The sequence below is a fragment of the Solanum dulcamara genome, chromosome 11 (assembly GCF_947179165.1).
Source record: "Solanum dulcamara chromosome 11, daSolDulc1.2, whole genome shotgun sequence".
NCBI lineage: Eukaryota > Viridiplantae > Streptophyta > Magnoliopsida > Solanales > Solanaceae > Solanum > Solanum dulcamara.
In genome coordinates, this window is record NC_077247.1 from 53,958,009 (window position 1) to 53,971,264 (window position 13,256).

Consider the following 13,256-nt stretch of genomic DNA (forward strand, 5'->3'; position numbering starts at 1 on the left):
TTAATTAATCGACACGGTGATTTTTCTACTTAAAAGTTTTCATAGACTGTTGAACTTTTTTTTTAAGAATTTAAAACCTTGTTAAAGTCTATGAATTCATCACTATTTGGATCCTTGTGCGTAAAAAAAGGGATGAGTTACAGATCGATTAAAAATAATTATCACCGCTAGCTAAATATATATGATTTATACATAAATAATCATGTATATCATACATCAACGAACTATTATTTTGAAGAATGACTATATAGTATAATAATTCCTTAAAAATGCGGCAAGCATTGAAAGTACATATAAACATCTCTAGAACGATTCAAATTGAAATTTTTAAACAGGTAAAGAAAACATTTAGCATTCCTTCGAAAGAAAAACATACATCCATTTCTACTCTCTCTGTTTCAATTTGATTGTTTGTTTTTATCTTGACACGAAGTTGAAGAAAATAAGAAAGGCTTGAAAATCTTGTGTCAGGTAAAAAATTAAAATTAAAGAATTGTGTAGAAAAAGGAAAGATATATATATTTTTAAACGGATTAAAAATGCAAGTAAGATAAACAAATTGAAACGGAATAATTGTTTTTAAATTATCGAAAGCACCAATGTGAAAGCGATTCATTATTAACTTTAGGTGTAATGAGCTTTCCAATACAATAATAATATATCCAGCATAATCCGACAAGTAAAATTTGTAGAAGATAAAATACCCATAAACCTTATGAAAAAACCGATTCCAATAAAAAGAAAAGTGAAATCAAAGCGCCGTACAGCACATAATTCTTTCTATATTATATTATATGCAGATAAGAAAGTGGTTAGACACTTGACACTGACCCTCTCAAACCCACAACCCATTTTCTTCCTCTCTCACCAACCAGTCATATTTGGTTAATCCAACCAAGTTAGTGAATGGTGCGTTGAGCAATGAGCACGTGCTTACCATCTAACATTACCACTCCTAAGTCCTAACTATATGCAAACTCTATAAAGACAAACATACATAAAAGCTCATCTCGTTGTAATTGTTATACTAGTACTAGTAATTAAGTCCAGTCACGTAAGATTAATTGTTCCGACTCTTTTATCTTTCATTTCTGAAAATGGCAAGTGAACTTGTTGATGCCCCTTCTCCTCCGGAGGCACCGACAGTTTGCGTCACAGGAGCAGCTGGATTTATTGGCTCTTGGCTTGTCATGAGACTCCTTGAACGCGGTTATAATGTCCATGCTACTGTTCGTGATCCTGGTATGTTTTTGTTTTATTTAAGAGTTTTAACTTCTATACATTGACAGTCTAAAATAATTTATAAACCCATTAATCAATCCGCACAAACCTACATTATGAGAATCCAGAGAGATGTATGACAGTCTCTTATGCATGAACTTTTGTAGAGAACAAGAAGAAGGTGAAACATCTGTTGGAATTGCCAAAAGCTGATACCAACTTAACGTTGTGGAAAGCAGACTTGACAGTGGAAGGAAGCTTTGATGAAGCCATTCAAGGCTGTCAAGGAGTATTTCATGTGGCTACACCGATGGATTTCGAGTCCAAGGACCCTGAGGTACTATAATGCAACAGAGTAACTCATCTATACTTATTGCCTCGTTACATTTCTAGCTGATAAATACTAACGTAACCCTATGGCATTGATATACATGACAGAACGAAGTAATTAAACCAACAGTCAGGGGAATGTTAAGTATCATAGAATCATGTGCTAAAGCTAACACAGTGGAGAGGCTGGTTTTCACTTCATCTGCTGGAACTCTTGATGTCCAAGAGGACCAAAAACTTTTCTATGACGAGACCAGCTGGAGCGATTTGGACTTCATATATGCTAAGAAGATGACAGGATGGGTTCGTTTGACTATTCTTTTCTTTTTTATATGTTCATTAAAAAAAATACAGTACTTTCATCATATTGCCTTGTAATTTAATTTCATTGCAGATGTATTTTGTTTCCAAGATACTGGCAGAGAAGGCTGCAATGGAAGAAGCTAAAAGGAATAACATTGATTTCATTAGCATCATACCACCACTGGTTGTCGGTCCATTCATCACACCTACGTTCCCACCTAGCTTAATCACTGCCCTTTCACTAATTACTGGTATGATATGATCACAATGTACAGAAGACACACACTTCCTTTGATCCCAATAATTACTTAATAAACAGCTTTCAACAATCATGGGCTTAATTGAACTGAGATGTGTAGGGAATGAAGCTCACTACTGCATCATTAAACAAGGCCAATATGTGCATTTGGATGATCTTTGTGAGGCTCATATATTCCTGTATGAGCACCCCAAGGCAGAGGGAAGATTCATTTGCTCGTCCCATCACGCTATCATCTATGATGTGGCTAAGATGGTGCGACAGAAATGGCCAGAGTACTATGTTCCTACTGAGTAAGCCTTACCATTCCTCTGTATTCCTAAGTATACTTGACTCCTTCATAAAGTGATGGCTTGGTAACTCAATCTGGTAAAATAACAGGTTTAAAGGTATCGATAAGGGCTTGCCCGTAGTGTCTTTTTCATCAAAGAAGCTTATGGATATGGGGTTTCAATTCAAATACACTTTGGAGGATATGTATAAAGGGGCCATTGAGACTTGCCGACAGAAGCAGTTGCTTCCCTTTTCTACCCGAAGCACTGCAGACAACGTAAAAGACAAAGAAGCCATTCCCATTTCTACTGAAAACTATGCAAGTGGTAAGGAGAATGCACCAGTTGCAAATTGTACAGGAAAGTTAACAAATGGTGAAATCTAGAACTGCAACCTAAAAAAATAAAAAGGCCAGCTTGCCTAGCGACATGTATGTTTCTTTGTTCTTGATATCTGTTTGAGGTTTTTCAATACAAAATGAGTAAAATGGCCAATGAATATACGGAAATTCTCATCTTGCTTGATTCTCAAAGAATTCTAGGTATATTTTGCAGGAAAAAATATCTCTAATCACTGCAGGATCTGGATACTAATATAAGGACATACTAATATTCCAATTTATAAGCTTTGCATTAGCAAGATCTAATTTTATGGAAAAATTGTTTTCAAGGCTCTTGCATGCAATTTGCCAAAAACAATTACCCTTTTTGGTGATCATTGGAGGAAACTAGAGATGATAATGATAAAATCCATAATAATAATAATTATAAAAACAATAACATCATAACACAATAATACAGCCTTTTCGCGGAAAGTTTCATTTCAATGAATAGCCATGTTAGCCCATTTTCTTTCGGGGCAGATTTCTAAAGCTTGTGCTTACATGAAGAAACAAAAAAAACTATAAGAACGAGAATTTACTCACTACTGTGCAAATTATATGTTCAACCGAGCAAACAAGTCTTCAACTACCTCTCCTCAGAGTTGAATCTGTTCCATGCTTCCTGTAGACACAGAAGAATGATAACCACTATGAGAATTCAAAAAAGACAATAAAAGGGAACGGACCGTGGGAAAAAGAGGGGCAGGTGAAGCTGGCAGGAAGAAAAACTTTAGAGTTAGGAGGCAGAGGTCAATTCTATAAGGTCGCAGATGATAGTCTGTCTTTAGGTCACCACAAAATAAGGCCATTCTGATTAGAGTTACAGATTCATGCAGAACAGCCTATTCATTGCCAGTTAGGACCTCGATTCGGAGTACAAGGTTTAACGCTACTTAATTTTCGGTGTGAATTCGGATGTAGATTCTTCAAGTTCTTGGAAATTAAATACACACCTTTAAAAGATCAAAGACTTTCTCGCATATATACTTCTGATGAATACTAGCACCTCGCTGTTGTAATTTGTCGGGATGCACACAAAGTGTTGCTTTCCTATAAGCTTTCTTCACCGCTGCAGAAGTTATAACTTCTGTTAGTGGAATTGGCTGCCAACCGCTATTAGGCCCAAGAATCTGCAATTAGGAATAGATACACTGAGTTTCAAAATTATGGAGGTTGACCAAAAATCATATGATGACAAGTGTGAAAAGGCTTCTATAACTAATTACCAAGAACTCAAAATTAATCTTTACTATTGACATGTCATGCAGTCATGTTCTGATGTCAGCCAGAGCTTTCTCAGTGCTATGATTAATAGTACAGCCCATATGTAACAATTTGACAAATAAAATCCTCAATAAAATGAGCAAGATTGAGCAGCTAAATTTAGCTTAAGATTTATGGCTCAATACACTAAATTTTTTTGGTTGAATAGAACTATTAAATGAGAATGAAACACCTTTGACTTAAGAAGTCAAATGACTAAGCAAAGGTCAATCTGTAATATATACTGATGAATACTTATTTGGTATAGAATTAAAACGAATTTGACACTATTTCAATAAGCATTTAATATTTGATTAGTTAAAGACAAGCATTAGAAGAGCAGGCATACATATTGCAAAGTTGAAAGCAATGCACGTAGATTGCCTTCTTTCCCGCTTGACCATCTTTTCACTTCAGCATCCAGAGTTTCAGCCAATCTCTGCACAGAAATCCCTCAGGTAAGACAATACGAAATGTAGATCATTCATGGTATATGGCGTTATTCAAAGAGATGGATACATACATTTCTCTCTGCTTGCTCCCTCTGAGCTTGAAAATCACGCATATTTTTTTCTGCTAGGGCCTTAGCCTGAAATCAAGCCAAAAGAAAGTTTTATATATACAAAAGAAAATTAACTTCCAACAGGGACAAGATGGTTAGGAAGCACATACTGCACGCTCTGATGTTCTGCGATACCTCTCCAACCGAGCTTTACATCTTTGAGGTGATTCACCTTCAATACCTACAAAGCATTTAATCTTACTAGAAGGTTCACAAGAAATTTAATCTTAAAAAGTTATTTGTGCTAAACAAACAGGAAATTCAGAATCTCTAACTAATGGATCAGGAAACATGAGGGAAAACTGGACTACATACCCGCATGAGCTGAAGAATATGAATATCTCAGTTTCGAGGTTTCTTTGCTCTGATACGCATGTTGTTCCTGTCAACAAACCCCAATAAGTAGGCAGCCAGCATGCATTTCTACATTTAAGAAGGAAGAGATACTCACAGAAGAAGAGCTCTGTCTCATTTCTGCGCTCCTAGAATAAGCAGAAATTTTTTCAGAAGATGATCTTTCCACTCGGTCACACGATTCCTGGGTAGCCTTCTCAGCCATTGCTTTCTCAAAAGCTCGTTGTCGAGCCTCTGCAGTTGCTCTTTCTACTGCAGCCCGCTCCGCCTTGAGCCTAGCCTCCGTAGCTGCCTGCTCTGCTGAAGATCTCTCCCTGGCCTCTGCAGAAACTTTTTCTAATCTTTCTCGGGCCTCCGCCATAGCTCTTTGACGTATCTCAGTTGCAGCTTTCTCCATGGCAGCTCTTTCTACTCTCCCACGGGCTTCAAGATATGACCTTTCCAGAGCTTCACGAGTTACTGACATCCGATCCTTTTCTCTTTCCCTTTCTCTCTCCCTTTCTTCTTCTAACTTTCTCATATATTCTTCCTCTATTTCTCTTTCTTTTTTCAGTCTTTCATCCCTTTTTTGGGCTTCAGGGGTAACGATTTTATTTGTATTTCTCTCTTTCTTTTGGGAATTTCCAGTTGTGTCTCTCTGGTCTGTACTTGACAGGATTTCAACATCCTCTAGCACAGCAGCCAAAGCATCTCCAATTTTCTTTGCATTTGTGGCCCATTCCCTGGAAACCTGATGAGCTGTAAACTTTTCTTCCATAACTTCCTGCGAAGTTCCAGACTGAACAACCTTGGTGTTCACTCTTGTCCCTTCAGCATTTGTTCCATTTCTATGGTTAGAGTGATTATTAGCTGTTAGCTTTTCCTCTGCAACTTCCTGGTTACTGCCAGACTGAAATACCTTGGTATTCACAGAGAGGCGCTCAGGAAGTTTTCCATTTCTTTGATCAGAATGATTTCCCATTTCAGAGGCTGTCTTCTTCAGTCTATCCGATACCTTACCTAAGTAGATACCATCTCCACCTGGATTGGTCAAATGCTCATTCGGAGAAGTAGACCCTATTGCATCTTCTCTTCTAATTGGATCTTTTCCATGCTCCAAGAGATCTTGTTTCTTGCAAACAGAGTTGCATCCATCTTTAGGAAGCAGATTGGTCAGTCCAACTTCTGATTCTTTTTCACAATTTTGCAACTCAGTTTCTAATTTCTCATTTTCTTTGCAGGAAAGGGCTGATTGAGTTGCTTCCAGCTTTCCGATGTTTTCCTCCAGCTTCTTGGACATTTTGTTCACAAGTAGAGTCTCATAGTTTGGTCGGCCAGCCCAATCAATCGCCATAGCATCCTTGCGAACTTCAACATTAGAGTTCTGCTTCAAAACAGACCCAACCATTTCAATTGGGGAGCTATCTTCGGTCTGTTCGTGTAATTCATCCCACTTAACATCACAAACAATTGTTTGCTCGGTTTCTCCAATCCCACTGGCCTCTTCAGATATGTTCTCAAATTCTAATCTGGAAGACAAAGGGGGTTCTCTCTTATTTTCTTGCTGCTCCAAAACCTCAGTCATTTCCACATCACCATCTTCTCCTTCGAAAGCAACATTCAGTCTTCCCTCAGTTTCTTCTCCATCTTCAGCGTCATTTTGTTCTCCTTCATGCTCTTTCTTCTTGAGAGCCACTCTAAATTGGCTATCCTCTTGCTCCCACTCAAAAGCACCTTTTGCATCATGATCCATTGGGTCCATCTTGAAATCCACCTCGTTGTCCCTCTCATTGTTCTCTTGTTTGCAAGCTACCTCTGACTTCTCATCGTTCTTTTCTGATTTAAAATCCTCTTTTGGTTTCTTTGCATTCTCCTCCCAATGAATAGCGCCTTCTTTTTCAGAAACTTCACCACTGAATATCTCATTTAGTCTCTGCCCATTTCCTGTTTCATCAACAACATCCCAAAGTCCTCCCTCACATTCTTCAATCTCAGACTCCGCCACCAGTTCTATATCAATATGCCTAGAATCAGTATTTATACATCTCTTTTGATCATTTAATTTTGTCCTTCCACCACTTAGTTTCACAGTAGCTTTACATTCACTCACATTCTGGCCACTTCCATTGATGTACTCTACATTTTGATGAGAACTGCTGCTTAGCTTCTCACTTGTTCCCTCTTGATGGACTTTAACATGTTTCTCACTCATACTAACATCCGATAAGTTTTCTTCTGCTTTTAATGTCTCCTTATGCTCCAATTGACCCCACAAATCTTCTTCTTTTGACCTTTGATGCGTATTGGCCCATTGGTACGACCCTATACCCATTTTTTCTTCACTTTTCTCTTTGCAGTCTGGAACCTCCTTTGCTGCAACATTTTTGCAAGTTTCTAGATGGTCAAGTCTGTCAGTGGCTGCTTCGGATTGTCTGTATTCATGCGACTCCATATTATGAAGCAAACCAGATTCAATCTTGACTTTCTCAGGAGAACCACAAGATGGGTAAGTTTCAACTACTTCAAAAAATTCCACACCTTCCCTCCATGCAACTCTTCCTTCAGCTTTATACGGTTGTTGAGATGACATATTAGGCTTATCCTGCTCACTTTCTTCACGTTTTCCAGTAAATTTGAACTGTTCTCCGTCTTCAATATTACCTGAAATAACCTCATTGTTCTTAAAGACTTCTTCCATTCTTCCAACACATATGCTTTGTTCCATGTCATCTTTGTCAGATATCTTGCTTGGTCTTTCCTCCAAAATACCATTCTCCAAATGTTCTGCATAACAATTTAGATCTTGCTTCTTTCTCTCCATTAGCTCTTTTGCATTTCTAAGCTTTGCTTGAGCCTTCTCCATTGCATCTTTTATAGCTGCAGAAGATGCTGCTGCAGATGAACTTGCATATACTTCCATGTCAAAGTAAGGTTGTGAATTATCACCTTGTTTTCCCTCAAATGCACAACTGTTAGAAGCTTTGAGTCTTGAGTTAAGTTTATCATTTTTGGCAGTCTTGGCAGGTGGTGGTCTTGATGGTGGCGGCAACCCTGACGGTCTAGTTCTTAAGCTGATATCTGAGACAGTTAAGAATGGCTTATCTGGAGTACAACTAGCCTCACTACATTTTTCTGGAAGTTTTGAATCACTTCCATGCATGATATAGCTGCTGCTCATTTTATGTGACGTTCTTCTTTTGTATTGCTTGTCTTCTAAAACCGGTCCACTCAAGTCCACATTGTAGTTGAGATCAACAGTTGCCTGTCCAGGTGCCTCCTCATCTTCTGTATTTTGAGAAGGCTGATTTCCACTGACCATGTAAGTATATCCAGGAACAGCATGCAGAGGAGCGACATGTGTCATGCCATTTGATACAACTCCTTCACTCCTCTGGAAAGTATTGTGATATGAAATGTTGAACTGCTTGGTGTCCTCAGATGAATGATGAACATCAGCACTAGAAGAGCTGTGACTCCTTTCAGAGAAAGCAGAAGGATCTGACTCATTTGACATGGTCTCACTTTGAGCTGGACTCCTTTTATCAGGAAAAGAAAAAAGAAATAAATGAAACATAAAACTATAACCCCTTTGAACAGAAAAAGAGATCTCTTTTTTCTTGCCACATGTTCACACCAAGAAGGATAAAACTGATCCTACTAATTTTAACAGGTAAAATTGAAGAAAAAAACATAGCACCCTAATTACCTAATTCAGACATAGACATGTAAAAGATATCTATTATTTTTTACCAACTTATCCTTAAAAATAAATGTTTATGACCTTTGTTTAAAGAAATTAGTTCTTTGCCTAAATAAACATATGGATTCATATATCACAATTACTAATACTCACTCTTAGCTACAGGATCCAAGGAGAGAAACCTCAATCTCAACTTTTTGGATTCCAATAGAACCAAAGTTTTACACCACAATGTTTGGGAAAGCATAACAGAACGTGAAACATAAACAAGCTCAAATTAAAGAAATTAAGGCCAACACACTATGGCCTAGCGGTCGATGAAGCTGAGCAGAAAAATTAGATTATCCTTTCCTATTTATCTAAGTGGCGGTGGATAGAGTTATCAAAACATGAACATGAAGCAAGGCTGAATACCAGTGTTTTCATTTTTTAAAAATGAAGAATTTGCCTTCTTAATTCCCGAAGCCTTTGCAGCAAAAAAATCTCCCTTTATTTGTCTCAATTTTTAAATAGCAACCAACCATTTCCAAAGTCTAATACGAAAAAAATGCAGTGAATGTATTACTGCTAACGTATTTTAGCAGTTTTCACCAGACTAATCACATTTTCAATGAACAAAAATCCAAAAAAAAAGAAGGTAATTACCAGGCCTCGTCAGAAGAATCATAGCCAGAGGTAGACTGACGAACCAAATCCTCGTAAGAAAGGGCAAAATCAAAAACAGGAAAACCTCCAAAAATCTCAGAATAGTCGAAATGAGAAGTCTGAACATCAAAGGAGAGCCGATCATCGTCGTCTTCAAGAGATGGAAGATCCAAAATGGGAATAGAGGAAGCTCGGGAAGAGTGAAAACCTCCGAAAATCTCAGTATAATCCTCGTAACGAGGAGCTAATGTTGGTACTCCGAACTTGGGCGGACCACCAAAAACGTCGTCGTAAATAGACTTCGTTGGTGTTGTAATGAACCCACTTCCATGGTAACTCTTTTTAGCAAATGAATGTGACAGATTTTCCATGGAAATGTCACTCTGAATTCTCAAAAGGAAAAAAAAAAGAAAAAAAGTTCACAGGGAAGGTGGAAACTGGAAAGAATGAAGGGTAATATGGGAATTATAAGTTGCTTTTTTGAAACTTATGTTAAGAAGAAGACATTTTTCTTTTTTAGGATTTTGAATATCGAGGAAACTTTTTGGTTAGTAAAATATATTGTGATGGGCGATTAACGTTTGTGGGAAAAAGGAAAAGAGAAAGATGACAGTAGGCGTGGTCGCCCATTGGATAAAACTCCGGCAGTTTTCTGGGACGTTATACATCTTGCTGCTCATCAACTGCAGCTCTACTTCTTTTTTTTCCTTTTTATAATACATAACTAACCGGTAGACACTTTAATTTCCTTTTTACTGCTTATATTTGTTGGCTCAATTTACTGTGGGTATTCTATTTTATGTATAGTAGTTAATGCTTTTTTATTCCCGATCTTTTCTATCCTGACTTTATCGCTCTCATTATTCATATTTTTATATTGTTTTCTATATGCTTGGCTCTACTGACCTATATCTTGTTTTCTTTGTTTCTCCTTCCTTGTTCTTCTCTCTTAAGCCGAGGGTCTTTCGGAAACAGCCGCCCTACCTTTCAAGGTGGGGGTTAGGTCTGCGTACACTCTACCCTCCCCAGACCCCACATGGTGGGACTATACTGAGTTTGTTGTTGTTGTTGTTGAACATTTTTATAAAATAATTATTTAAAATTTTTTAAAATTTATGTGTCAAATCAGTATCGAATGTCCACCAACAAATGTGAATGAGTTCAAAAATTGATTCAAGATTGTAAAAAAAATCGATCTGAAAGTTGATTTTTTGTGTGTGCGTGTAACAAGTCGTTTGACTCTCCAAACAATCCAGGAAGCATAAACATTTTTACTAAAAATCCTAAAGGGTAACATGGAACAGAGTGAGTATATTACTGCCTAATTACAAGTGAAAAATTAGATTATTAAAGAGTTGTTCAACTTAAACTAATTTTAAAAGAATGATTAACCCATATGGCAGCTATAACTACAAAGACTTATGAGCTGCTATTTTTGTTTTTTTCCCCATTTTAAAAAACTTTAAATTAAGCAACTGTCATGGTTAGCCTTATTGGTGAGATTCCGGATACTGAAAAAAAACTCAAAACAACTCAAACTTTAAATTAAGCAACTGTCATGGTTAGCCTTATTGGTGAGATTCTGGATACTGAAAAAAAACTCAAAACAACTCAAACTTTGTGGATTGCACGTAAGACTTAATTGGCCCCATTCCATGTATTTCAATTTTCAAACAACTAATCATATAACTGTCCCCCCAAACTTCTTTTTATAATATACGTACGTACTACCTTCTTTAATTAATATAAAAATTGTATGTCAGAAAAGAAAAGAAAAATTAAAGAGACGTAATTTGAAATAATGTAAATAAATTAATACTAGAAGAGATTTGAAGAACATAAACCAATAGTGCTGATCTTGTTTTACTGATCAAGTACATTCAACCAATGGCATATTTAGAAATTAAAATTTCAATGATTTGTATTTTTAATTTTTTTTCATATATCACATATATAAAGATTTGACGATCAAAATTGCATAAATATCAGTTGTAGCTCCGTCACTTCATTCATTATTAGTCTGTTAAGAAGAATACAAAAAATCTGCGATCCCCTCTCTAATTTGTAGGCCACACCTAATGCCTTTGCCTATTTTGTCAACAATACAGACAAGAAAACACCCTTATTTTCTTGTTTAATTAATTTATTTGTTTCAATTGAAAACGAAAGCTATTTTTCCTAAGACTGAAATCAACACAATTAAGAAGAGTATATTTTGGTAGATGGATGACATTAATTTTAAATAGAGAAATATATATACAAACCTAAACGGTTTCTTGGTTAAGTCATAAGTGCTTTAAATATTTTAGGTGATGGGATTTTGATAGCCTCCTTACAACTGTTGTTGATGTAGAAATATGAACATCACAACAAATAAATAGATGGAAGAGGATGGTTCTAATTAGGTTATGCTTTGTCCCTTACTAAATATGATCCAACAGTACTAACCCTATATTATACAACTTGTTTCAAATAATATGCTGTATAGAATTCACTTGATTAATTGGTGAGTGGGACAACCAGCTCTTATTGATGACAACTCTGTTATTCAACTAAAACCACACAGATTACCTTAGTACTCGTCAATTATAACAACATTGGTATCAGTAAACATAATTGTCATAATAATTGCCTATGTTTTCCAAGATATATGTGGGTTGGCATATCTTAATTGCAAATCCTCACTAATCGGATAAGATCTTAGATTTATTTTGGATATAAACCACACAAAATAAAAGTAGTGGGATATTTATTTATAGCAATGTGTGTGCTAAGTTAGTCTTAAGTAAGGATGTCTACTTTTGATTATTTTAACATTAATTTTATCCTCTAAGTAGGAGCACGCATTTAGCTAAATACAGAGAGATATTTTCTCTCAGCATTAGCTTTATGTTTTGTTCAAAGATTCAAAGAAATTGTTTGTATCATAGGAAAGACAAGATTTAGATCCAAAACATGTCATTATTCTAACTACTTTAATATGTCTAAAAAAGAAGAGATAAGCCCTTCTTCTTGGTTACTCTTTGCATCAACTAACCAATTATGAATTGCCAAGAGGCCAAATGATGAATGCTTTTGCATTTCTTGGAAAAAATATACCATGGGAAAAGGAAGGGAAATGTGAATTATGGCATTGTGCAATTGAGGCCATGAAGGAAAAAAAGGCTCCTAAAGGCTAAAGAGTGTATGCCTCTGGGTCCAATATGTTGGTTAACTTTATTCAAAATCACATCTTGCTAAAGCCAAATACTCATTTCAATCATTAATGTCTGTGAACTTAATCATGTATGGATACAGTGTGTAGTACTTATTAACCTAATCTTGTAGATTAAGACTCCATATAATATATACATTAAATTAAGCTCATGAAAGAAGTTAGTATGATTGCATGGACAAGAACTGCAAATAAAACACAAGCGTGCATCCCTTTGTCCTCAGAACAATATACAAATAGCCTGTATCCACTCTTTGATCGATATTTATCACTTAGGTGTATTTGTTATTACTCCCATATTTTTTCTGACGTCAAATCATATTGCTTTTTCAACTTTTTAAAACTTTCACTTATGGCATCATGTCTAGAGACTTTAAATACAGTAACCGATATGGCAATCGAAAAAGTCAAGATTTGCTTATGTCCAATCAATATTACAATGCTAAAAAGCAAAAGAGAAATCGAGAGAGCATGTGAATTACTACTGAATAGTATTGATCCCCAGTCACTTTTGGGAGTTGGGACAAAATACAATTACAATCAAATTAAGAGATTAATTATGCCCCTTAAAAAGTTATAAGGTTTTTGAAATAACAAGTATGTCTCCTCGAAAGTATCCTCTTACGAGGTTAGCCGTCAAAAAAGTTATAAAATCCTACTCATATCTTGCTAACCAAAAAGCTATAGAGAGAAGGGTATCTATACATCACCTTAATTACCACTTTACAAAATAATAAGCAATTCAATTATATACATACAAAATTTAATGAA

At 36.1% G+C, this 13,256-nt stretch overlaps 2 protein-coding genes across 2 annotated transcripts; one reads left to right on the forward strand and one right to left on the reverse strand.

Annotated features, from left to right (window-relative positions):
- Positions 1–997: 997 nt before the first annotated feature.
- Positions 998–2,921, forward strand: LOC129873385 (dihydroflavonol 4-reductase). Its single transcript, XM_055948468.1, has 6 exons — positions 998–1,242; positions 1,389–1,558; positions 1,660–1,854; positions 1,946–2,105; positions 2,214–2,406; positions 2,495–2,921. The coding sequence occupies exons 1-6, from the start codon at positions 1,098–1,100 to the stop codon at positions 2,769–2,771; spliced, it is 1,140 nt and encodes a 379-aa protein (XP_055804443.1). The 5' UTR covers positions 998–1,097; the 3' UTR covers positions 2,772–2,921.
- Positions 2,922–3,123: 202 nt separating this feature from the next.
- Positions 3,124–9,987, reverse strand: LOC129873384 (auxilin-like protein 1). Its single transcript, XM_055948467.1, has 8 exons — positions 9,272–9,987; positions 5,045–8,462; positions 4,909–4,975; positions 4,704–4,774; positions 4,555–4,620; positions 4,381–4,470; positions 3,722–3,898; positions 3,124–3,390 (listed from the first exon to the last, which is right to left on the reverse strand). Exons 1-8 carry the CDS (start codon positions 9,640–9,642, stop codon positions 3,355–3,357), a joined length of 4,296 nt encoding a protein of 1,431 aa, XP_055804442.1. The 5' UTR covers positions 9,643–9,987; the 3' UTR covers positions 3,124–3,354.
- Positions 9,988–13,256: the final 3,269 nt, after the last annotated feature.